The sequence below is a fragment of the Ornithodoros turicata genome, unplaced genomic scaffold (genome assembly GCF_037126465.1).
Source record: "Ornithodoros turicata isolate Travis unplaced genomic scaffold, ASM3712646v1 ctg00001057.1, whole genome shotgun sequence".
NCBI lineage: Eukaryota > Metazoa > Arthropoda > Arachnida > Ixodida > Argasidae > Ornithodoros > Ornithodoros turicata.
This window is the reverse complement of record NW_026999453.1, coordinates 242,978-268,939: the sequence shown is the minus strand read 5'-3', so window position 1 is coordinate 268,939 and position 25,962 is coordinate 242,978. Positions and strand designations below refer to the sequence as shown.

Sequence of the window (25,962 nt, the reverse complement as noted above, 5' to 3'; positions counted from 1 at the left end):
GGAAAAGTAGAGAAAATAAGAAAAGAGCAGCGAAAATTACATGCACTTTTGCTTGCATGGCTATAAGAGAAAAAATAAAATAACGAGGCACACGCTAAGAAACTGACAGACGCCCATTTCTGCTATCAGATAATTATTACATAATGATAAATACTCAATTGCATTGTCCCTGCGTGAAGAAAGCGCAGGAAAAGGACACAATTTATCTTAAGCGAGCAGGGAAAGTCACTTCTACTCGGACAGCTTAATACCATAAAGTTCGAATTTTCGCAAAGAAACCAAAGCTTGAACAGCGCCACGAACGTGACAGATACATACTAACAAACAAACAACGGTAAATCAAACGACGATCTCCCGAAATCACAAACACCCCAAGAAGGCGAGATGCGGCTGGTAAGGATCGTCAAAAGCAAGCGATCATGGATATATACGGGCATGTAATCAGAAGACTAGGACTCCGGCCATATATACGAATCATGTTGACAATATGTAGTCAGCGTTGCTACTTCACTCGCCTCGCAATAAGAAACGCCATCCACACATTTTGTTGTTTGGAGAGACACGTTCGGTGTTTTTGGCCAATCTAGTATTGCTCAAGTTGATGACACATTACTTTCCTGCCTTAACACACTGCGCAAGGAGCATTCAAATATCAATTTATTGACCATTTCTGATGTCAACTGCATGCTGTAAGATATTCGCTATATGTCTGATATGTACTTAATTCCAGATTTGCCTGCGTATCTTCGCATAATGATTGTCACTTGAAACTCAACAGGCGGTCCTCTCGCACACTTCATGTGAACCTGCGTGCCCCTTTGAGTGGCATCCATCCTGTGAGAAGATGCAGGTGCTTCGCTAGATCATGCGACGCCTTCTCTTGACTTGTCACGCGACCTGTACAGATAAGCTGAGAGCTTCGCAATAGAGGGTTATCAAACGTTCGCATAGGCCAAAAAATATTTGGTAGGACAGTTTTGAGATATTTGAACGCGGTCAAGGAGTGAACTTCCCCATTTTCCATGCTGCTTTAAAGGGGCAGTAAATACGTAAACAAGGTGCGCATTTCTCTCCGTTAAATTAGTGAAAGCTTAGGCAGTGACAGCTCGTTGTACTTACTATCGCCGAAATCCGAAATGCGCTTGCATGCGGATGATATATACAATGCACTCTGTCGCTTCTTAGCTCCGCCCTGTGATCTCACTTGACGTCATTTTGACCTGGCTCTTTCCTCACCAATTATGAAGAAGGGTTCCACGAATAATTTTACTTCACTTGCGAAAGTTGACTAGATGTTTGTTAATCATATTATATTCAACCCCTAAACGGTTCCATCTTCAAACTGGAAAAACGCGAATCAGTGAAACGAATCAGGGAGTGCGGACCCTGTAGCGTTAGCGTGAGGTCGCAGGCAGATCACAGGCTGGTACCGCTGTCCACCACCGTTGTCGCTTTCTGCGTTCAGTTGAGGTATCACACACGCAACAGGTTTCCTTACACGCAGCACCACACAAGCGCGAATGAATATACGGCGCTACAGTTCCCGAATCTCAGGTGAGCGATGGTCGTCGTCTTGGTCACCTTCGAATGGTTCAGACGACTGGGCTGGGGTACTTTGGATTGAACCACGCGGCATCGCGTCACCAGCTCGCGCGACTCAGTGGTTAGTGCGTGCTGGCCATGTCACGTCGTAATTGGGAGGTACCCGGGTGCGAATCGTGTCATGTGATAGCAGCCCAACTACTGACTTTCGCGTCAACATTAGGCTCTAAGTATTGCTTAGTCGAGACGGAGATGTTGGAGAGAGATTTCATGACGCTTAATTTCGAAACGGCGGATGGCAAAATGTAGTTCCCCAGAAGCAAACAGAACACTCCGCCTCACCGCTGATAATAGAGCTTGTTTATTGGCTGGGAATCTGAAACGTCACGTCACGTCCCTCCAGAGCGTAGAGCTCCTCCCGCGATCGGACTGCAAAAGGCTACGTAGCCATGTGGCGTATGCGTGGTCGAGAGAGGCGTGCGAGTTATCATGTTTGAAAGCATTTATATACGTCATTGAGTAGGCAGGAGCCGAATGAAATGTATATTGGGTTATTAGGAGCTGCGTTCGTTCATGGGGTTCATTATTTGTGAAATATTTGCCTACCTGTTTCGAAGGGTTCCCCTTTTGTTTTCGATCTAAAATTTCAAAAGTCATGAAAACTGCTTTTGATATTTGATAAAGGCTAGCTTCTACAAGCGAGCCTTTTCGGAGGTGCTTCTACAAGCCATACCATTCCAGCGCTGTTTTGTGCTCGTAGAAGTTGTTTCTATTCATCAGTGTGATCTGAAATCTTTGTCTATTGTGTTTCCGGAATGTTACACGGCGGTTGCGACCGGCGTGGTATACTGTGTGGTGTGCACCGATGACGAAGACTATGTGCACCTGCTGCCACGCGCTGCTGCGCTAGCTTGTCAGTTCTACCGGCACCGTCCTAGCGTGAGGTCACGACTATCTGCCCGCTGGGACATTCCATCATCGCCGGTCAGGACATGTGTAATGTGTAGAGGAAGACCATCGTCCTCTACATTTGGCGACCCGGACGAAGAACACCAGATTCGGCGAAATTCGGCATCTTACCAACCCAAATTTGGACAACCACCGTCAATATCAGGCATCAATTCGGCCCACCTCACCACCACCAAACTTAGTGCTGACAGCAGTCGATGGCGCTACGGCAAAACTCGTGAGTCCCCAAGCACTTCGTTACACCGGGGGCTCGTAACGTAATAGGGGCCACCATCTTCTCACTCGGCTTCGACGCCCCGTAGCGGTTGCGGTACGCCGTGGTCCATCACACTTCGCCAGGCCTTCACGTATATCGTGATGGTATTCCCCGGATCTACCAGCGGTACCTGGTCGAGCAACGTGCTCCCTCACCGCATCTCCGAGCCGCTGGTCACTCGCCCTGACGACGCGTCAGCTCGGCAACGCCAGAACACGCTCGTGACTACGGCTTACGTCGCCCCCATCGCAACACGCTCTGCGTGACTTCGCCACCCTCCCCGACGCTCCGGTACTCTTAGCCCACCAGCGTCCGCCAAGTTAGCCGTGATTCCTGCGCCGTGCCTCTTGTCACCGTGTCTCTACCCGCTCCGAGTCTGAGAGGGGGAGTACTGTGTACTGTGTCCTGTGTCCACCGATGACGACGACGATGTGCCCCTGCTGCCACGAGCTGCTGCGCTGGCTTGTCAGTTCTACCGGCACCGTCCTAGCGTGACGCCACGACCATCTGCCCGCTGGGACACTGCATCATCGCCGGTCAGGACTCATGTAAAGGAACACCATCTCCTCTACAACTTCTGCGCGGTGGACCTGGGGAGGAGAAATGTCTCTAATGGAGGAGCCTGCAACCGGGTGTTTTCCCTCTGGCTCCTCCATGTCTATGGTTTCTAGTTTGTGATATATTTTGTGTAGAATGAAATACAGTCAACCCTCGATTTATGAACCTTCGATTTATGAATTCCCTCGTTTTATGAACACTAGCACGAGGACCCAAACTTTTTACATGCATTTTTCCCTCGTTTTATGAACCTCGGTATTCGAATAATGAATGGAATTTCTGGCAACTAGGAGTTGCCCAGCGTTTTTGCCCTCAATTTATGAACGGGTCGTTCCGAGGCCAACAAAAACCTTCAAAGGGATTATTCGTGGTCTCATGAATGACGCTTGAACAGACAACACGTTTGCCAGGTATTGCACCCTCGGTTCTTAACCCCTCGAAATCCGAACAACAAACGGGTTTTTGCAGAAGTGTTCCTGACCTCAATTCACGAATAAGGTGTCCGCTCTCACCCGGAGATTAATAGACATAGGTTAAAAAGCCCAGAGGAAATCCGAGACAGTTGAGTGCGAACGTGCTGACATCTCCTCTTTCCAAGATTGCCACAGCGGAAGGCATGATCCAAAGCAAAATTACACTATTTAGTATTGCATAATAAACAGTGTGAATGCGATAACATCTGTGCTTTGTGAGATTGATACAGCAGAAGGCATGGTCGAAAGCAAAATTACACAATATATTGCATTATAAACAAAAAACAACTCGGAAATACTGTTCCATTTGCTCGATAGTACTCACCTAACGGAATTTTCGATTTATGAATCGCTCGAACGATGAATTATTATGAACGATTTTTCGGGGAACCGAGGGTGTTCATAAATTGAGGGTTGACTGTAAATGAAAATGAAATCTCTCCAGCTTCCTGTTTCGGGTTCATTCCATCCCGATTTGAAGCCGAATTTGACACAGGTGGGAGAAAGTCTGTGGTGTGAAGGCACGTGCCTCACGACGGGGGTCGCCGATATTTCGGCGATTGTTATGATTGTTGTTGTTCATTGTCTCTGACAGTGTTTGTACTTGTCTCGTCTCCATTGTCACTTCACTCAACTGTTTTTGAACTTTTGAAACACTTTCAAACACTCCACGGCTATCGGGGGCTCTCGTCCTGAGCAACTTCCCTTCATATTTTCTTACGGATCCGCCAGAATCCTACCCACCAGACTTATGGTACGTATAAGCGGATATTATTCGGCAGGTATGACGTGCATCATTTTTTGCCCGATCGTTCTGAACTCTCCCTTTAAGCCTCACAACATACTGCTGTGTTTGTGAAAAACAAATCGAAACTATTTCATTCAGCTCACACACTACTTTACTTGAAGGTGCTAGTGGCCATCTTCGGTTTCGTTCAGTTCCGAATTTCAATTTGAAATGCAAAAATGTTATCTAGAACTTGCCGAGTATGTTTGGGTCAGGCAAGATGTGTCTAGCGAAGTGAATTGCTGGCGGAACTTTAGACTGCAACGGCTGTCTCTGCCGGAGCGTTCTAGTGCGGAAATTCGTGATGCTTCAATTGTGGTCGATCAACTGTGGTCGATAGAGTATCACGATATCTTCATTGTGTCCTTCATTGAGTCTTCATTGTTTCAATGTACTGACATCTTTCAGATTGGTACTACACAGGAAAAGGACCCTGTGGAGGACGCTTGGAGCCCAACATCTTCTACGACGCTCCCTTTTCATATCAAGCTATTGTACAATCTATGTGGGACACCACCCTGGTCAGGTACGTCGATCATGCGAGAATATCCAAATTCAACGGAGTATACACTAAGTACACGCTATACAGATAACAGGACACGCACAGGAAAGCTTGTCCGCCGGGTCCATGACGACGAAGCATGAGCTTATAGGCACAACTACAAGGACGCGACGTAAGAACACAACGCGAGCTTGTGTTGTGTAGTTACTTACATCCTTGTAGTTGTTACAAAGAAGTTGTAGTTGGAGCTGTTTCGCTGTAAAAAACTTTTCTGAACGCAATGCGTGTGTTACGAATACGTATTCGTAACGCATGCATTGCGTTTGGGAAAGTTATTTCAACTTTGGAACTCCAATTGCGAATGCAGTGGGAGCACGAACTGGGTCCTGAATAGGTTCATTTGATTTTCAGTCCAATAGGCGGCAAAAGCACAACCGGTCGACCAATTGGAACACCAGTTTGGTGTACAATGGGAAGAACAACTGTTTTTGGAACGGGTCCAATTGGTCAAATGGGTGTCGAAAACACAACTGGTCGACAAACTGGATCCAATTGAAAATTTTCCAATTGGACCCATTACTTTTTTTTCGACTGGGGTACGATTATCCGAACTGTACTACCACTGCTCCGGTAAGCCAATTATGATGCACCTCCTTGATTTCATCACAAAGGATATAGCGTGTTTGAAACACAGCTGCTACACCCTTGTCTTGGGGCTTACACATTGAGACTTCTGGTATACACTGTCTTGAAACTTGCGAAACTTGGTATGCGAAGGCGTTCCGTAATAATGCGATGACCAATTTTAGTATGCTAAGCGATTAGTTGTCTCAAGTCAAGACATGTACGTTACTCATAACATATGTGATGCTGCAGAGGTATGACCGTCCAAGAAGATATACAACAAGCAACGCTTGTCGTGTATTTTGTGTATTTTGTGGTCAGTATGGGATGTCTGACGTTGCATGTGCTAACAGCGTGCCTGTGAATTTGTTGCTCCTGAACCAGCAGAACTTGAGGATCGGGTGTTGATGGGCTGAACGAGTCCCGCGACATCACTCGACGTTTTGTCAACCCTGTCAACATTGGACTAAGTACAGCAGGTCTTGTGGACAGACTTTTAGACTTAGTGGGAAGCATATGTCTCAAGTGACGAGACGGATTTTTTTTATCGCACGAAGCAATCGGACCGCCGGAATGGAAAGGAGGTGCGGTGCCATGAACTGCTCGTGTTTCTAGTGAATATTGCCACAATTGCGACTACGAAAGAGAAGCTGAATATGAATCGCTGAAACAAGGTGCAGTGCCATCAGAAAACCTGTCCACACCGGTGAAAGAACATCCACAATATACGGCGCAAAAGCGTGATTGCTTTGTGTTATTGGGGCTAACAAGGTCCGTGTGTTCCAAATGTTATCACATAATCAGGATTGTGCAAATGGGTTAATTATCTTCTGGTCAGCTTGGAACCTTGCGGCCGCTTATGACACACAAGAGGGAGAGAGAGTAAAAAAGACAAAATACTAGTTACAGAAACTAGTCACAAGACTCAGGTGTGCACTTTTTATAAAAATACATCTCGCTCAGCATGATCTTTCACTCTCAGAAAAAAAAGAGTATGAGAAACTCTATTGGGGGTGTTCACGCTGGTCACATATGCCTCCCTTTGTAGTCTTTGGTCTACTCCCCTTCTAAGGATGTTCTACTGACTCCCTTGATAAAGTAGTCCTCGACTCCCCTCCGTGAGGGTGTTACCCTGGCACCATTCCCGCATGTGCTTCCTTGACTGCCTAACAAGCACATCACAGAGAACACTAAGCACTCTTTCCTACCCTGTCATTAAGTGTTACTTCATTGGACTTATTTTGTGCAGATACCGATCTGCGCTACACCGCGTTACAAAAACAATACTGCCCGCGCCCCAAAACACGAACAACAGGCGCAGTGCCTCTCAGTCTTGCTCAATAGTTAAGGTAGAGTCCCATAGAACTACGGAAGCAGAACACTCCTCAGAAGCATTCATTGCGATTGCAGCACTATGCACTTTACAACCTGCCCCTAGAGCACAAAAGTCTTGTAATGGTGACGGACATACGCCTCATGAACTCGCACTGCATCTGCAGTAAAGTGCATCTGCATCTGCATCTGCGCTTAGCGTTGCAGAACACATATCCCTTTGTACCGAACGTTCCATTTCTTAGTTCTTTAGAGAGTATTTCCACGGACATTTTCCCTCCAATGAAACGACCGATCCAAGTGTCAGTTACAATTAAAGAGAAAAGAATACATTGTAGAATCTCTTTAAGAAACTTTATGAGCACAAGGAAACTTCCTTGTGCTCATATATTGTGCGGTAGATATGTAGGAAATAGGCACCAGCTTGCTCGTGAAATTGCAGAATCTGTTCCTCGGTGAGTAATGTTGGATACTTTCCAAGAATATTTGCCACAAACGGATTTTTTTGGTACAGCCAGGGCTTGCCAGGGCTTGCGAAATGTAAATGCCTTCTGCAGGAACAAAACTACTTTTGCCATGCTAGACACAGGCTTGTTCATCTCTTCTATTATTTACAGGCGTGTCTCGGTAAAGTTAACAAATAAATAAGGATACCAGACTGTACTGTTGCATAGTCTGGAAGAACCTCGTTAGGGGAGTGAGGCTAACACCTCTCCATGAAGGGAGTGCACCTAAGACCCCACATTAAATACGAGCGAGAAAAGGTGTCGCTGCAACGCTTTCTGTGTTCGCGACGGTGTCCGAGCATTGTTTGACACCCTTTTGACTCACTTTTTTTCTGAGAGTGTAGAAACCATATTTTATGTAATCTATTGAATATTCTCTACTTTCATGTTTACAGGAAACATGTTTGAGAGCACAGCATAACCAGTGCAGCCCACTAGTCAAAGCAGACAAATTTTGTGCAGCCGCCTCTTTGCAGAATTGCATTGCATTGCAATATTGGTGCAAAGTTACTGCAATAATTTGTGCTGACTGTGTTGCTATGTTTTCTGCCGAAATGTTCTTTGTGTTTTATTAAACAAAGTCAGCACCTTTCAGTAGAATAGTTTGTTCCCTGGCCTCTTGAACTCTCTTTAAAGAAAGGACTGAAAGATTCGAGATTCGTAAGTCTCGTGAATTCGTAGAACCTTCCTTGGATTCGAATTCGGATTCAAGAAATTCTAGATTCGTCCATCTCTTAATATTCTCAACACAGAACTGTATTGATAATATTGAGAGGACGAATGGGGTGTTTCATCCACCATGGTCGATGGCAGTCGATGCTCTACCCCATTACCGGATCCCCAGGATCGGTATTTTCCGTAATGATAAACGCAGGCCCATTATTGTCCGCTTCGCGAACTTTAAAGTAAAAGATAGTGTGCTACAGTTGCGGCACAAGCTAAAAGAGAGTGAATTCAGCATTGCAGAAGACTTTTCTCTACCCACTCGTCTTGCTAGGAAAAAGCTATTAGAATATGGGAAGAGCATGAACAGTCCTTTTAAGCTTCGCTACAATAAGTTATACATCGACAACAAATGTTTTATGTATGATAGTGAAGCTGACTCTGTCTACGAAAATACTAGTCCTTCACGGTACCAGAACAGAATCAATTCAGGAGAAACGCTGGATTCTGCGAGTTCGAGTAATGAGGCACGCGGTTCGTATGTAAGCGTCGTCGAACGCACGCCTAATTGACCACTCGCAGAGGGTGATGGTCATAGTTCTACAAATGAAATAACTGTTTTGTACACCAATATACGGAGTGTTGTAAACAAGCGTGACGATCTTTGCTCAGTTATTGACTCATGTGATGCATCTATAGTTGTGCTGACTGAAACGTGCATTAATCTCAAACCGTGAGTTATTTAGGTGTGAACGTGATTACAATGTTTTCCGCGCTGATAGAGGCTCACGCCCCAAGCAGCACAGTGTACTGAAAGTCGAGTGCAATGGGGGTGGCCGGTATGTGTCTTATCAATGTTCTTTAGATTCACGAGTGTGTTCAAGGCCTTCCACCTACCCGTCCACCCCTATTGCACTCGACTTTCAGTAGATTGTGCTGCTTGGGGCACTGGTGGTGGTGTCCTCGTGGCAGTAGCCGTACACCTCAACGCAGTTATCGTGAACATTGATTGTGATCTTGAAATACTTTGGGTTTTAATATGTTGTCAACACGTCCGTTTTGTTTTGGGCGTCTGTTATCGTCCTCCATCGATGGATCGTTCATTCATGTGCAAACTTCATGATGTCCTTAATACGGTAGTTATTCGTTATCCAGCATTACCTTTATTCCTGCTCGGTGACTTTAATTTTCCTAATATAACTTGGGAGCGTGAATCACCATGTGTTGTACCATATTCTTCTGACTGTAATGAATTCTTAGACCTGTGCTTAGACTTTAATTTAACTGAACTTGTAAAAGAGCCAACTAGGGTAACAGAGGTCACTTCATCAACATTAGACCTCGTCTTCACTACAACGCCAACTTACCTGTCATCTATGACGTGCTTACCTGGTCTCAGTGATCACAAAATCATCCACTTTAAGCTTAACATGTCTACTCCATGTCCAGTAAGGCAGAGTAAAATAATTCGGGATTACAAGAATGCTGATTTCACAACTATCAACAGCTTGCTTGAAGCATGGTCGTCAGACTTTCTTCAAATATGTCACACGCGGTCAGTAAATGAAAACTGGAACGCGTTCAGAGACTTTGTGGAGTTTCTCATGGAAAAATACATTCCGCAACGCAGAATTTTCTCGCGGTCTGACTCCCCGTGGTTCAACACTCATCTCACGAGGTTGCGAAATAAGAAAAAAAGGTTATTTCGTGCCGCTAAGCAGTCTGGCAACGCAGAACGTTGGGCCGTATTCTACTACACTGAGCAAAAATATAAAGAGGAAGTTTTAAACGCAAGGAATACTTTCTTCGAGCAAACTCTGCCGACCATGCTAAAAGAGAATCCCAGGAAGTTTTGGAGTGTCTTCAGAGATGGGGGCGAACATGATGTTAAGCTGCAACAACCAAGTGGTGATGATATTCCGCCTGATCAGTGCGCTTCCGTGTTAAATGATCAATTTTCTAAGTCATTTTCTCACACTGCATCTGTAGATATGTCATATAGCATATCAGTTAACCTTCTTCCAATGGATCCCCTAGTGTTTGACATCGTTGGAATTATGAAGGTGATTGACGCGATAAAACTGTCATCTTCGGCAGGCGTTGATGGAATCAATAGCAAATTTCTTAAAGCAACTTCACTTTCATCCGCCGCTGTACTTTCGACACTTTTTCAACAGTCACTAGAAGAAGGTTGTGTTCCATCCGATTGGAAGGTTGGGAAGGTGATTCCGCTGTACAAATCCGGAGATAGAAGTTCACCCTTGAGTTACGGGCCTATATCGTTGACCAGTGTGCCATGTAAAATTTTCGAACACACTTAGTCAATCACTTGGAATTTCACTCATTTTTTTGTCCTCATCAGCATGGATTTCGTAAATTTTTCTCTTGTGCTACGCAACTAGTTTCACTGACTCATGAACTTGCCCTTATCCTTGACCACAGCTCCCAGGTAGACTGCGTCTTTTTAGATTTCGCTAAAGCATTCGATAAAGTTTCTCATTCTCTGCTCCTGTACAAACTAAGCAAACTTAGCGTTGATCAGAAAATCTTAGTATGGATTGAACAGTTTCTTTCCTGCCGCGTTCAATTTGTATCTGTCAATAATCATGATCCATCTCCCCCTCCGGTTACCTCTGGTGTACCGCAGGGGTCCGTACTTGGTCCTCTGTTATTCCTAATCTATATTAATGATCTACCTGGCTTTGTCAAATCGTCTCTCAGATTGTACGCCGACGACTGCGTTGTGTATCGCGAAATCAAAACAACCGATGACGTTGAACAGCTTCAGTCCGACTTAACAGCGATCTCACTATGGTGTCAGAAATGGTCAATGGAATTAAACATCGCAAAATGTAAACACATGAGAATAACACGTAAACTGTCGCCAGCAGAACCATACTGCATTGATAACGTGCCACTTGAGCAGGTATCTTCTTATAAATATTTAGGTGTAATCCTGTCTTCAAACCTCTCATGGTAAACCACATGTTTGCTACATTATAAATAAGGCCAATCGTACGCTCGGATACCTTAAACGTAACTTCTCTCGTGTCCCTAGTAGCCTTAAACTAAACTTGTACAAGTCGCTGATTAGACCCCATCTTGAGTATGCTTCAGCTGTATGGAGCCCTAGTAATCGTACCCTGATTAACGAATTGGAGCAAGTGCAGAACCGAGCCGCGCGATTCATTCTCTGCAACTACCATCGAACATCCAGCGTGACACTAATGAAGAATCATTTATCATTACAATCATTACAGTCCCGACGCGACTTTTCTAGCATTTCTCTGTTTCATAAAATTTATTATCACAACATGTCGCTAAAAAACGAACTTCTTTCCTCTGCACATTATATATCCTTGCGAGTAGATCATTCTCACAGTGTTTGTTCCCATAGCTGCAACTAACACACTGGCTGATTCGTTTATCCCGCGCACAGCACGTAGGTGGAACCACCTTCCTTCTTCTGTTTCCAACATCAGCTCTATCACTCATTTCAACAATGCACTTAGCGAATATAGTATTTGATACCTGTTTTGATACGTGTGCTTATTTGTCCATGAAACCTGCATTTTGATCAACTGCATTTCTTGTTCTTGTTTTTTGTATAACATATGTGTATGTCTATTTTCAATATATTACCCACTCCCCTCTGTAATGAAGAACCCTGAGGGTAAATAAATAAATAAATAAAATAAATAAATAAATTACGTGTGGTGATGCGGGGAATGAAAATATGAGATCCGTCACAATAAGGATCTATGTGTTGTAGTACCCATAGAGGTGAAGAGAGCTTTCGTGGGTTGAGGGGGGGGGGGGGGTATGTGGCCAGGGACCAAGCAATTTTGTGTGTGAGAGAGAGGGAGGAGCGCAGCTCGTTAAGGGATCCGGAGAGTACGGTTCGGGAAGGTGTTTGCAATGGAGGGGAGTATGTTCTGTCTGTAGTTTTGTCAGTACGACATACTGGCGTGAGCAGGGGAGTCATAGGCAGTCCATATTATCAGCATTGTCGGTACCATCTGTAATTCACGTTACAGAATGGCAGAAACACAAAATATTTTCAAGTGTACACCCATGTACTATATGCATGAGGTAATTGCCGGCGCAGGGGGAGGGTTGGCTGCGCACGGCTGCGATGCAAAAAGAAAAAAAGGTTGCGCCCCTAGCGGCAAAGTCGACCGAAGGAGTTCACAGTATGCTGCTGCTGTCGGAAGATAGCCTTGTGCGTTTTGCTTTCATGCTTCTTTGCTTTTTGCCGGCGAACTAAGAGACGGATGAAGTCTGTCTCGGCAGTTCGGAGAGAGTAAGAATTATATTTGAACTAGAGAGTATAACAGAACTAAGTGAACGCGCGTCAACGCACAGGTGGACGCATCATCACAGTATCATGTGCGCAGGAAGAAATCGAAAATATTTGAAAAGGAAGAAAAATGCACAAAAGTATTTCGCTGCGCTGAGCATTTCCGGATTGCCGTTGTTTCCAAGTCGTTTTCTTCAGCAAGGTGATCTAAATGTATGTGAAAGTATTGTACGCTTGCAGCAGTTGGAGATTGCCGCATGTGCGCCACGAAGTCTCTGAGGCAGTCGATAAACTCACATGACCATATGACTCTCGTTTTGCAGGATAGCGAAGGAGGATGTATGTGATGTCGAACATCTTGAACAGTGCTACCAACATCTCATCCCTGCATATAAGTAAGGGTCATGTTTCATAATGGCTTCTCTCGGCGGATGAGTCGGTAGATTCCAAGATAGCGGATTCAAAGCAAGCCGATGAAGGTGGTAACTTTTTTGGGCGGATACAAATCGCTGAGGTCTTTCGCGACTGACATTAAATGTGCTGTGTCATATGCGGAGATTTTTTATTCTGATGGATGTCACAAACGTCCAGTATTTCCGTCCACTAGACGTGCTCAGACATGTGGATGGGATATACATGTTTATAGTACATCCCTGAAATATCCCGTGGATTAAAATGGATATCTATTAGACGCGCACAATATCTAGGACTACACCTGTTTATTTACAGGGAGGACTTGAATAGAAGCCTATGCCACACAACGACAGACACGAAAAACGCGCCTACATTTTCAGGAGTAGTGGGATTCCGCATAGATGAATTCTGTAAGACGAGCGCTACTATGTATGGAAGGAGGCCGGTAAGCATCACTACGTGAAAAAAATATCATATACTTGGTATTTTCGTATTGTTTAGATTATGAAAATGTAGACGAGGTCGTAGTGCGGCGAAGTAATACAGCGATTTTTTTTCGATTCTTAGAATGGCTTTAAACTTTTTTCCATGACAATACGTTGTTTTTCATTTTCCGGTAACCGCATTTCCAAGGAAATTGGTTCGCGCGTGACCAAAGAAGTGACGCAAGTGGCCAGAAGAATTGACGGCATTAACGTTTTTAATGGCGATCGATAGTATTAATGATTGATTAGTATTGTGCGAGCTCCAAGCGTCTCAGCAGCAGACTATTAGTGATGAGGTGCTCTGGTACTACGGACGGACCGCTTCTTGATAGAACCAAAGAATAGATCCTACACTCAGGTTTAAGGCAAACCTAGTGGAGTGGTTGCCAGGGTGTCCACATTCACGTATGATTAGTGATACTTTACTGACACGATGAATACGCCACTCACAAAGCAAGTCGTCTACCTCAGGCGGATCCTTGACCTCGCTGAGAAACAAAACTCCTGGCGTGTATACATTTTTTCCTCAACTCAAGTATGTCAGTGCTATTTCGGTCTCAGCACTAAACGGTTCATTATTTACTACACCTGAAGGCACTTTAGGAAAAGCACGATTCATTTATATGGGAGTACTACCGGTTTCAGCTACAACACCGTTTCAGCTATATCAGCTGAAAGATGTGTCCTCTGTGTGCGTTTGATAGAAGCCCAGAAAGTGGAAAATACGAGGTCTCTGCTTAGACACCACGTTAGGAAACACGCGTGAAGCAAGATTACGCGTGGCGTCATAGCATTGACAACATCATTTTGAGGTCATGTCGTTTTAGCGCTTCTCGACATATTCCGATTGGCTTCAAGCCAGAAGACGAACGTATTTTGCCAACGTCCACTATACGATGCTTCTTCCCAGACATAGTAGCAGATTTCCCCGCAGTTTAAGCCAATCGCATCGACTCAGTGTGTAATAGTAGGTCGTCATCGCATCCTTGAAAGTGGTCAACAGTAGGAGACCTCATGTAGAAAACGGGTGTCATGTATCGGGTGAATATAACTACCGAGGTCGAAAGACGCCCGGAACAGTGCACAAAAAGAGTAAACGGACTGTTTACAAACGATCACTGGTGCGGCCACATTTATGGTCACGTGTGGGTTGACATTTGCTGTGACGTGCGACCAGGACCTGTCCTAAATGCATTGCCTTCTCCCAGCACGTTTTCGTCTATGGAGCAACGTTGGACGCTGCACCTGTGGCGTCGAGGCAGACGAATTTCCTTGCGTGTTAGGCGGACTTCGGCAAGAACCGTCCTCATATCCATGCCGAAAGTAGAATACTCTTTTAAACTCCACACAACTGTGCCACATAAGGTGTTGAGTAAGAAAGACTCAGCCGTAGGGATGATCACATGTATTTCATTTCAGGCTTGATCCGACGCACGCGTCTGGCGTGAGGCGCTGCGTGAGCTCCTGGCGCTAGTAAACTAAAAATAAAACGTTATAGTTCAGTCTAAATAAGGGCTCCATAAAAATTCATCAAATGCTTTTGATTCTGAAACTTTACTGAAAATGCTCATGGGTGTCATTTTCATGTTGGATGTGTGACAATGATATGGTGAGTGATGAATACACATCTCGTCTGTCACCGTTCTAGGGCAAAGTCTCTGTAGTGAGCCAATCATGTACCACGCAGTGTGGGATTTCGGTGGGATATGACATTATACATCACATCATCTTCCTTGGTCCATGCAAGGCTCCGCAGACTGTAAGTGCACAGAGCTGAGTGAACACTACCTAGATGGATAAAGCCTGCTCAACCGTGGTCGTGGCGTGATAGTCAGAATAGTGTTTTCCGCAGCGGTAGCCAATCCAGATTGTGAAACACTAAAGAGATATACGTCTTCACTGTTTTTTTCCAAATTGGATTATGAATTTTCTGTGCACGGTTCACACGGCCGTCACAGTGGATCCAGTACAACGCAGAGGACTACGTTTAGTTAACGGAGATTTCAGAACTTCGCCAATACATAGAAACATAGAACAAACATACATAGAAACAAATCAGTGGTCCTTAGAGCAACGCGGGTTTTACCTGGCTGCTTCATATGTATTAAGAATCAGGGTGCACCCCCAGAACCATGCCTATCAATGTGTGAAAGGTACACAATTCAGGTACTCAATTTCTTGAACAGGCCTTCAGCTGTGCCTTCTTTTAGCATTCTAATGTAACAAGCAGTTGATCACTGTAGCTTTCCAGAGTACAACTCTATCATCCTTGAGTGAAGTAAAAAAAAAATATCCGTGGCAGCGCCCTCCAAAATGGAACATGTACCTCTTCAGATACAGCAAACGTGAAACTGTGAAACACAATACTGCAACAGGAATTTGATGTGCTAAAGAATAGCTTTGGCGGCCATGTAGAGCTGTACACGGATGGTTCAAAGACCGAGGTATGGTCACTGGCACTGTTGTAAGGTCACGTCGTTTGAAGGTAACCATGTCTGTCTTCACAGCAAAGTGTATGCCATAATTTTAGCCCTTAATTATATCTTACAAAATCAAATCATCAGGCATATACACAGATTCTTTAAGTTGCTTACAGACTACCTGTGTCATTCATTGTCCATGGTGCAAAGAGGCTAGCACGCACTGTATCTAAAGGGGTTATCGGTTACTTTTCTGCTGGGTACCCAGCCATCTTGGTATACCCGGAAATGGCCGATCGAGCAGCTCCTGCTGCCCTAAGAAACGACATAACGCCCTTCGACATTCCATCAAAAGTCTATGTTTAAAAAGCAGCAGACACTGGCAGAGGTTTTGGGACCAACTGACAAGGAGCACATTACACATTATAAAACCCAGGATACACTCCTCCATCTGCATCCAATCAACGGTATGAAGAGCTATCCTGTCGGCTCCGCCTGCGACACATCTATTTAACACACGGATATCTCTTACGGGAAGAAGACCCTCCCGAATGCAGTCACTGTGGGGAATAACTCAATCCCTCACATCCTCATTGTAAGCCTAGCATACCAGCATCTTTGTGAACATCATTTTCTTTCGTTCTATAGAAACTTCTTACCACTGTTCCCTGCGCTAACCCAAACACATCAAATCAAAGCTCTCAGCCGTCGTAACCACGGCATGAAGCACTAACGTCTGCGAGCAGTCCAGGCGTACTAAACGGGAAAACTTTAAAATAAAGCTCAAAACTGTCCCATATTTTTCTTGTGACTAATTTTGTGGAATGTGTTCTACTTTATATCTACACATTCGTCTCTACAGGTTCCAAGTTAGTTGCAATCATTTCGGAGTTTCTGGATTCGTAAAAGGGCGAGCCGCAATCAGACGGGCTATATATGACCACGTAGAGAAGGGAGAGGAGGTAATAAGCAGACTTTCTGTAGCTAAGAGGCGTTGGCAGAGGCTGCAATAATGTGAAAATGTTGGAAGAGCGCAATACAGCGTAACCGGCGCGGATTCTTTCCCCGTGCCATTGTTATATGGCGTCTAGTTCCGCTGCACCGTTCTTGTCATTAGCGATGCGACGAACACCATGCGCGGAACACGGCGATAGTATATGATCAGTGTTTTCCTGCTGGGTCATAACAATCGTGCCGTTTGAACGAATCTGCTGCTGTCTTTTGGCTGTTGCCCTGTCAACTTTTCAGAGCGCTTTTAGAAAACAGAACACAAGACTTTTATGTGCTGCTTTACATACCAGAGAATAACGTTGGAACGGGTTGCACACTTGCAATAGAGGGCGATATTAGCGACACTTCCCTGTTAACGGCTCAAGCCTGGCAATATGGGGCCCCTATTGCCAAGTTTAATGCAATATGGGGAAAATCCTGGCAAAACCTTGAGGGGGTGCTGAGAACCGTTCTGGGCCATGTCGAACAGTGGGAACACATGTCAGAACGCTTTTTCAATACAGTCCGGTGCACACAATACATCGACGCTGTGCCAGGATATTTTGAATGAATAACTACATACCCCAATTTAAGCAGGGTACATTTGCTCCTACGTGAACCCATATGCCAAGTTTTACATTAGACGGGGTACTAGTGTGTAAATATGTTGAAGCACACTGTGTGAGATATGACGGCCATGGCCACGGCAGACACCTCCGTCAGTGAGACGTCTACGGATGACGTATCGTCATGCAGCGTAGGGTGACGTAGCGTAGCGTCCTAAAGGGAACAAATGCTATGGCCGATTTCCTATCTGTTCTCATATCAGGGGTTGGTGCCGAACTTTGTATGATTATGTATCCATCAAGCTATGGGGCACAGAAAATGTTATTCTGTAAAATAAAAACATTTCCCTTTGTACCTTTCTGTGTGCTATGAACTGATGCAAATGTACGAGAGCGTCACAAAACTGATTAACATTTCGTTATTGCCTTTCAGTCCGGACAAGCATGCTTCGACGACGACCATGAGGTACGTGCACTTTTATCTTATAATTCGACAACCAACTTTATTAGCTACGCTATGACCGGATAGATTGACAGAAAGCACCAGAATCTTTCGTGAAAACTGGCTGCACCATTCGGCATTCCGTCAAACACTCTTCAATGCTTTATGGTGTCACTATAGGACATTGATGCCACAATATTAATCGAAGTGCCAAAAACAACCCAAAGGACGCACGCTTAGACACAGACAGACACGACGCAGACACTTAGCTTCTTGATGTCTATAGAGAGAACTGCCTGTTTCATCTCCGATGACGCAGCTTGCAGCTCACGCACCCGTTTCAAGTGTCTTAAAAACGTCATCCCTTCCAGAGCTCGGTCTGTCCTTCAATCTTCATTCGACTAGCATACATTCAAAACATATCTAAATATAGAGTTGATGGATATGTAACACAACCCTCAGGATAGCCTAAAATGTCTCGCACTCGTGCGCTACCACGCTCCTGGCTGTGTTAAAAGCGGCTGTGCTACGCTAAAATGGCAAATACTCGTATAATACTATAATACCACGTATTATAATACCACGTAGTTGATACTGAGACTGAGTTATTGAGTTTACTGAGACCAAGCTGATGGGATGATCTCAATCACAACTTAGCAAGCAGACACTTCATGGACAGACCGCCGTTCTTTCCATCACCCCATTCAAACAACAACAACAACTTTATTTTCGGTCTTGGAGAGTGGGGAGTTTCATCGCAACAGGCGATACTCTACCCCAGTGCTTGGTGGAATGGGGGGAATAAAATAACGAGCCCCTTTACAATAACGATCGAAGTCCGATGGTGTCCAGAAATGTCAGAAGAGCTTTGAGCGCAGAGCGTTGCTGGGCTGGATTGGGCCAGGGACCAAGCAATTTCGGTAGGGAGAAAGGGCCAGAGTCCAGCTGACGAAGAGACTCGGAGAGTGTGAGTCGGGAAGGTTCGTAGTGAGGGCAATGAAGAAGAATGTGCTCCAGATCCTCAAGAGCACCACAGTGGCAACAGGTGGGAGAATCAATTTGTCTCAAGCGGTAACGCCACTGAGCTGTAAAGGCCACATCGAGGCGCATGCGGTGGATTAATGCAGCATCCTGACGAGATGTGTTTCGTGGCATGCGGAAAGCGAGCATGGGATCAACTCTGTTCAACATAGAGGGGGGAAGAATGTCGGTTGTCCGTTGGCGGGGAGTCCATTCAAGATACTGCAGGCACCTGTGAAAATAAACAGTAAATACATGAAACAAGTACATTGATGAACAATTTGTGCGCGTGCGTGTGACCACTGGCAGTTTCTAAAACAAGTGAATTACGTATGCACTATTTACACAAGAAATTTCAGCTACAAAATTCTGCTATCCCAGGGAACGGGTTCACTGCGAAATTCGAAGTAGGATTAATGAATGCATAATTAATGCGGCGGAATGCGCGTGTTCTCTTGTTTTTTCGCTTATCGCGGACACACCGTGCACCCACTACCACTACGCAACGCTATCCACCTCTACCCACACCTATCCACCCCTAAGAATCACTATCAGTAACTGCAAAGCCACAACAAGGGCGGCAGCATTCTCCCCCCCCCTCCCCTGGCCTTGCTGCCGTAGAGAGGTATTCCATCTACCATTGTGCTTGCAAGGCATGCCGGTATTGAATAAGGAAGGGAGCGGAAAGGTTTTCCTCCGGCCCTTCACACATCACATCACGGTTTTCGAACTCGGGAATTGTAATGCTAAAGCATAAAAGATATTCTACTTTGTATGGTGTTGAAAGATAGAATAAATTAATTAATTAGCATAGTAAGTGCGAATTTAGGAGTAGTTCCTTCGTAAGTCCCTCTTGATTCCCCCTTAGTATTCCAATTTGTCTATTCTAACCTTCTGTTATTTTATCATTTCATTTATGAGTTTAACTTTTGCTAATCCCTTTTTAGTACTCGAAATCAGTCCCAAACGTTCGACCACTTCAGCAACAGCAAAGTCGTACGACTGCCACGGTTCTCGGTTCTACATTTGTGGCTGTAAGCGGGTCTGTCCCCAATCCACGTAGCTCATGTGTCGTGTTACTCCTCGTTGGGGAGCCGAGTGCCGCGAGGATATTTATCCCATTAAGTTGTCAGTTGCAACGCATTCGCAAAATCAACAAGCACAATTACCTGAAGCTCTCCTGTTACATACTAAACCGGGACAAACAGAACGAAGTGGGGAAGAAAACAGTAAAAAAAAAAGAAAAAAAAAGAATCTAGCTCTGACTGCTTAGGATTGCTACGGTTGCGAGCCTTGCAGGAGACAACGTTATTCCACGCTCCACTTTTCGCGCTACCTTCGCATTAAAGCTTCACTGCTGGTTTGAGTCATCTGTTGTCTTCGTATTCTTTGTTGTTCAGATTCAACGAAATCTACCTCTTTCATTAATATCCCTGGAACATGTCTACCTGGTCACGAACGTCCTGAATATCCGGATATCCTTGTGATCCCACACTGTTAAGAAAAGAGTGTTCTTTAACTCTTTTCCTTGTAGCATATATCACTCGCTTTTGGACAGTACAATTACTCTCAATAAGGGAGTCTCCTCACAACCTGTAGGGAGTGGGGATACGCTCTAACGCCTTACTGGAGAGTAATATTACTCTCCGGTAGGAATTAAGGGAGTAACTCCTTTGTTGAGAGTGATTGTACTCTCCGAAAGGGAGTTATACATGTGGCAAGAAAAATGAGTTAAAGTACACCATTTTTTTAAGGGTGCAGTAAACAACACATGTCTCAGGTACGCCTACAGATTATCGCGCTCTGCATGCTTGCATTCCGATGTATAAGCCGCAGTTCATATATCCTGGGGAAGTTCCTGGACTATCCAAGATATAAGCACTGATTGAACGTCGCTCGAATGTCACCGGGATGTCGTCTTAGATATACACATGCGTCGGACGTTTATACAATTTCTTTTTTACTGTCAGTCTTATTTTTACTGAGTAGTATTTCGATGGAGCTGGGAGAAAGCAGAAATACCTTGTCTGAGCTTCCGATATAGCGTGAATAAATTTTATTCGCGTGTTGCTCGCATTGCAAAGCATTTACGTAGCATCCATAAAGAAACAGATGAATGGCCTTACAGCTCTAGATAGCAGGTAATCACAGTAGAGCTCACAGCCTGAATCGAAAACACAGTATTTGACAGGAACTGACGCTGTCAGAATTGTTGGCATACGTTGACTGGATGCAGGTGTAGCGACATTGCAAAGGCACATCCATCGTCGTCACCGCTACAAACGTCTTACGCCCTTGTATAATTAGCGTGATTTTGCTGAAATGATGTTTGAAACGTTTCTTTTTGTTTTGCGGTTACGACCGATTGGCATCGCGAAGCAATGCAAGTGAAATGATGACTCTTTACAGCAGGTATACAAGCAGAGATCCGGTGCATCTTACAGTGACATTGCTAGATATGTTGTTTCGAGCAACGTTAATAGTCTACGGGGAGTTATTGAATGTAACAACACATTGAGTAGTGCATTTCACACGCTTCAACGTCCGATCTTGCCGTGCTACTTCGGCATTTGGTATAGGTACCAATACGCATTTTCTGCATTTTCAGCCAATAGGGGGTGCACACGGGTAATATGGGGAATGTTGCAGACATTTTCACCATATTGGTTGAATCTTTGCAATGGTATCCCATATTGTCGACATTTTCCCCATTACTGGCTCGCACTTGGCAATATGGAGCCCTTGTGTCAAGTTTCAGCCAATATGGGGAAAATCCTGACAACGCTTCGCCTTTGTGGGTTAATATTCTGTGCTACCTGAGGACCTTCGTGGGATCTTGGTTGCTTGCTGAGAACACGCGCAATACATGTAACAACATTTTTTCAGTACAGCCTGGTTGCTCAATATATTTAAGAGAAATACTAAGAAGCTAAGGCTGAATATAACAATAATGAGAGGCTCAGCGAAACTGAAGTTCGAAAATGATCAGCAGAACCATCCACTACCGCCAGAACGCGGTCGAACAAGTTTGAATCTCGATGGGTGGATGCCACATCCCAGACAGCCCCGCCACCGCCACATCAACGCAACTGCCTCGACTAGCCTTGGCTAGGAGCTTCGACTGAAGCGCACTGTGACAAAATCTGTAGCCAACGGAAGCTCCGGAGCAAGCGTTGCCAGTTGTTTTCAGAGTCTGCGCCTGCTTTCACCAGCTAAAAATACGCTACGCTCCCCCGGCTGCTTCAGTATGGCTTCCTGCGGCCGCCCACAGAGCCGTTCAGCTCCTTTGCTCCCTTTCGATCTTCCTCCCTGCCCTTTCCTTCTTACGTCTATTCGTATGATTTAGTTGGCCTTCATGAAAGCGACATTTTCCGTTATGTGGAGTGTTACTGAAAGTAACACTTAGTACAGTAAGAGTTACTGAAAATAATATTGTATGAGCATCATAAGCGTTGTCGTCACTACCTCTGAACTTTGATCGCTTTCATCGTTGCATCCATAAAGGCGATCGGCGAGGCCACGAGCGTTCATCAGCCGGCATCGACGCATCAACATCTACGAGCTCTTTAATTCGGTCCTTTACCAACCTGAACTCGTAGTGCTAACAACGTCTTTAACTTCAATAAAAGTCGGCTTTGGTAGCACGCCTCCTGCCCCACACCTTTATTCATCAATATCTGTCCTGGCCATCAGGACCGCCACTTTGCCGTCACGCGACCAGCGGGGCGACACCGTAATCCAATTTTTGTGCCTGACATCGCGTGGTCGACAGGAACTCCATTCCGTTATGGGGCAAGATGGTTTCAGATTCAGTCGGGTCGGATTCCCTGCGGCATCTACTCTGGATCATTCAGTAGTGACGGTTGTGTTCATCTCCCTTTCGGAGCGTAATAGGATTTTCCCGAGCTTGTCTCCGAAGCTGTAGCGTGTTGGAGGTCAGCAAAGTTCCTTACCTTGTACTTTTTTCTCGTCACCGCGGAACACTGTCTAAGGCTGATTAGCGATTTATGCGAGTTTAACATGACGCATTTACGTCATTTTATAGCTTCGATCACTGATGATTGTGTTAGCAAGTTATTTTTCATTTTCAACATTAGTCTAACGCAGGTTCGGAGAACGCTTTGCCACTGAAGTCTCTCGAGAAATCGGTCGCTCTAACAGGATGAGCTCGTACTAACTATTACCGGCCTAAAGCCTTAATGAACGTCTATTTAGCCTTTCATAAAACGCCTGCTGATCCATACCTTTATTCATCAATATCAATATTGGCCAAATAGGAACATCATCTGGACTAGTGGCTACTAGCCACTCTTTCCGTTTTTGTCCCTCGAAGATCCCCGCTTATTGTGTTCCTTACTGTTTTCGTTTTTTGGTGATTAATTTAATAATGGTGATTTGGTGATTCGATTTCCGTTCCTGCAGAAGATATTTCGTCTGTTTTTGTGTCTCTGCTCTTTCGGTGTCGGGTTTCGTTCTCGTTGGTTTCCGATTTTCGTAAGACGAATGCAAATATATTTTTTTGTTTCTGTTTCTGGTATTAGTAACGGAGCCATTATTGTTTCTCTCTTTATTTTCGTTTCCTATGGAATTCAGGTAGATACCGTTTATCGTTTTAGCATCTGTTTCCCGTCGCACTCCCTGGTTGCGTGGCATGAAATAAAAATGCTTCATATAGCCGCGGAGATGCATATTGTATTCAAATAGTGCTGTGTTTCCACAATACACTAGGAAAAGTAATTCGCTATCCAAATAGTTTGGACAACCTCGCATGTCTTCATGTACAGGTCTACGTATGTCATATGAAAGTTTATTTTTGCCGAAAAAAAAAAACAGAATTCGCGTGCCGTGACGAACGACTCAGCTGAAATGACGACAGGTCTAAAGTTGAATAAGTCTCTTACGATTCATGTTATTGCACCACGACCTGGATCCGGACACAGGTGTTCATCTATCTGTACTTCCATGGTACGGTCTGTTTAATGAACGCAGCAACACAGCGCAGCAACCATCGAGACGAAGGAAGAACCACACAACATAGGCGCTGAGTAACAGCTGAAGTTTATGCTATGCACCGCAGCAAAAGAAAAGGGAAATGGGAGGGGAAGAAGGGAATACAAGCACAGTGGCTACACATGAGACGCGTTTAGATAAGCAATCTCTCGTAATTGAAGTTCAATGCAAAGAGCACTGACACGGCTTTCTTTTCTGCCACGGATCTTGAGAGCTTCGAATATCGCTCTGGTGCGCTCACCGTTCTATCTGGCGAAAACCCGAGTGCTCTCTAGCAGAGGCCAGTAGCCACATGCTCCTCAGTGTAGCGCAAAACTGCTTCCTGCCCCTGATTTCAGAGAAGTAGCATGTTAAATAAGCCTATCATTAACGCACCTCCCCGTCTGGCTTACGCATGAATTGTCACAAGTCAACGGAATGTCATCAAAGTACAAAATCGCTCAGCTTTCTGTTCTAAACAACCGTCCGTTTCTCCTTTTCTTCCTACAGCTGTGCTTCTTCGAGCAATGTGGAAGGAAATACAGCGAGATAAAGGCGCTGGCCCGTCGTAATTGGAACCTACCAGACAGTCATTACGACGAAGATGCTGCCTGTGCAAAATATCCTTGAGGTGGCGTTCATCTGCTCAAGATTGCCTGGTCTTGTCGTGCACGTTACTTCGATTCGACTAAGCGACTGCTGCCGCTGTCTTGTTTTCAATATTCCCTGCATTGAGACACTGTTGCAGAACTGCTCAGAATTGTGAACTATGTGATTCTATAACACATTGATGCTCCTTTGCCACTTGTGTGTGTAATTGTTGAAACTGTGCTACAAGAGCTATAACGTGAGCTTGCGTAAAGTAGGATGCAACTGGAAACAAGGCTGATTGAGTGCCGTCAAAGTACTTTGTAAGTGTAGGTTATCCGAATGGTTTTAAATTTGGTTTGCGGATGCCATCGCGAACGACGGCACAGAGATAAGCACGACACATTACTCATTATAAATGCAGTAATGGAATGCCAAATAGTTCCACTATACCACCATGCAATAACACTTGTACACATGGTACGGTTGAGTTAGGTTAAAGGGAGACTGCGCAGGGATTCGAAAAAAAGAAAAACAGAAACGTGAGCGAACACGAAGCACCTCCTCTATGCCGAATACAACAAACCCATTCGTTTTGCGCTGGTAGTTGGTAAATGATGACACTAGCACACCCAGACCGAAATGGGAAGAGCAAAAGAAAAAATAATAGTTCCATACTACGATGGTTCGTCTGGAGCAGGATACTATAACGTCACCCACCAGCATTGTCGTCCGCTTGCAAACCTTCGTTCTCCCATGATGACGTCTATGCAAAGCATTGCAGGCGTGTACCCCTGGATTGAAGCCAGGCACGTGATCTTTGACAGCACGCGATTGCCGCACATAAAGCGTTTTTTTTTTGTTTTTTTTTCATATGTGGCTATTTTGGGTGTAGGGTTTTTTTCAAAGCAGCTTGCTTGTCCGGATAGTGAGCTATGTCATTCGCCAGCAAGTATTTGTACTCAAGCTGGGTGACACCCGGGGCTGTGACGCTACCTACTCCATGTGCGCTGCCAAGAAAAGACACCGGAAATTAACAGCACATGTGATCTCTCAGACGCGGTGGCCGCTCATTTTTATCAGTGGGGCCATTTACAGCAATCCAGCAAACATGCACACTATATGCGTAGCAGAAGAAAGCGAATAGGTGATTTGCCTCGTGCACCTACTTCCATCAAGGGACTGTGTCAGCAGACTGAATGCGCTAGATCGCGGTTTTACTAGTGGATTAGTTTTGCGTGCCGATAAGAGGTACCCTTCATAAACGTATTGAGTGGTTCACTGCGCATTTTTTTCTTGCCCCGAGCTTTTTGCTTGGTCACGGAGGGCAAAAAGTATAAGTGTCCCACCTGCCTACGTCCATGCAGAGATTACGAACCGTGCACTTGTTCATTTGGGTCTGTTTGTGTCAGAGTCGAACCTAATCCGAAACGAACACTATTACTAACCGTTACCTTTGGCCGACTCGGAACTGAACGAAAAATACCGGTAACCGGTTCAAAATACCGTTCATACGGAACCAAGGGCGGGGCTTTG

At 44.9% G+C, this 25,962-nt stretch overlaps 1 protein-coding gene across 3 annotated transcripts in view; it reads left to right on the top strand.

The window, feature by feature from the left end:
- Positions 1 to 25,707, top strand: part of LOC135376218 (uncharacterized) — a 43,558-nt gene extending 17,851 nt beyond the window's left edge. The window contains exons 5-10 of one of the 3 annotated variants that reach the window (XM_064608821.1): positions 4,994 to 5,111; positions 12,836 to 12,907; positions 13,242 to 13,371; positions 15,060 to 15,170; positions 17,821 to 17,853; positions 24,349 to 25,707. In XM_064608821.1, coding sequence (XP_064464891.1) covers positions 4,994 to 5,111; positions 12,836 to 12,907; positions 13,242 to 13,371; positions 15,060 to 15,170; positions 17,821 to 17,853; positions 24,349 to 24,468 — 584 coding nt within the window. In that variant the 3' untranslated portion in view covers positions 24,469 to 25,707. The remainder of the gene's footprint in view (positions 1 to 4,993; positions 5,112 to 12,835; positions 12,908 to 13,241; positions 13,372 to 15,059; positions 15,171 to 17,820; positions 17,854 to 24,348) is intronic. The other 2 variants (XM_064608822.1, XM_064608823.1) reach the window with 2 other exon arrangements.
- Positions 25,708 to 25,962: the final 255 nt, after the last annotated feature.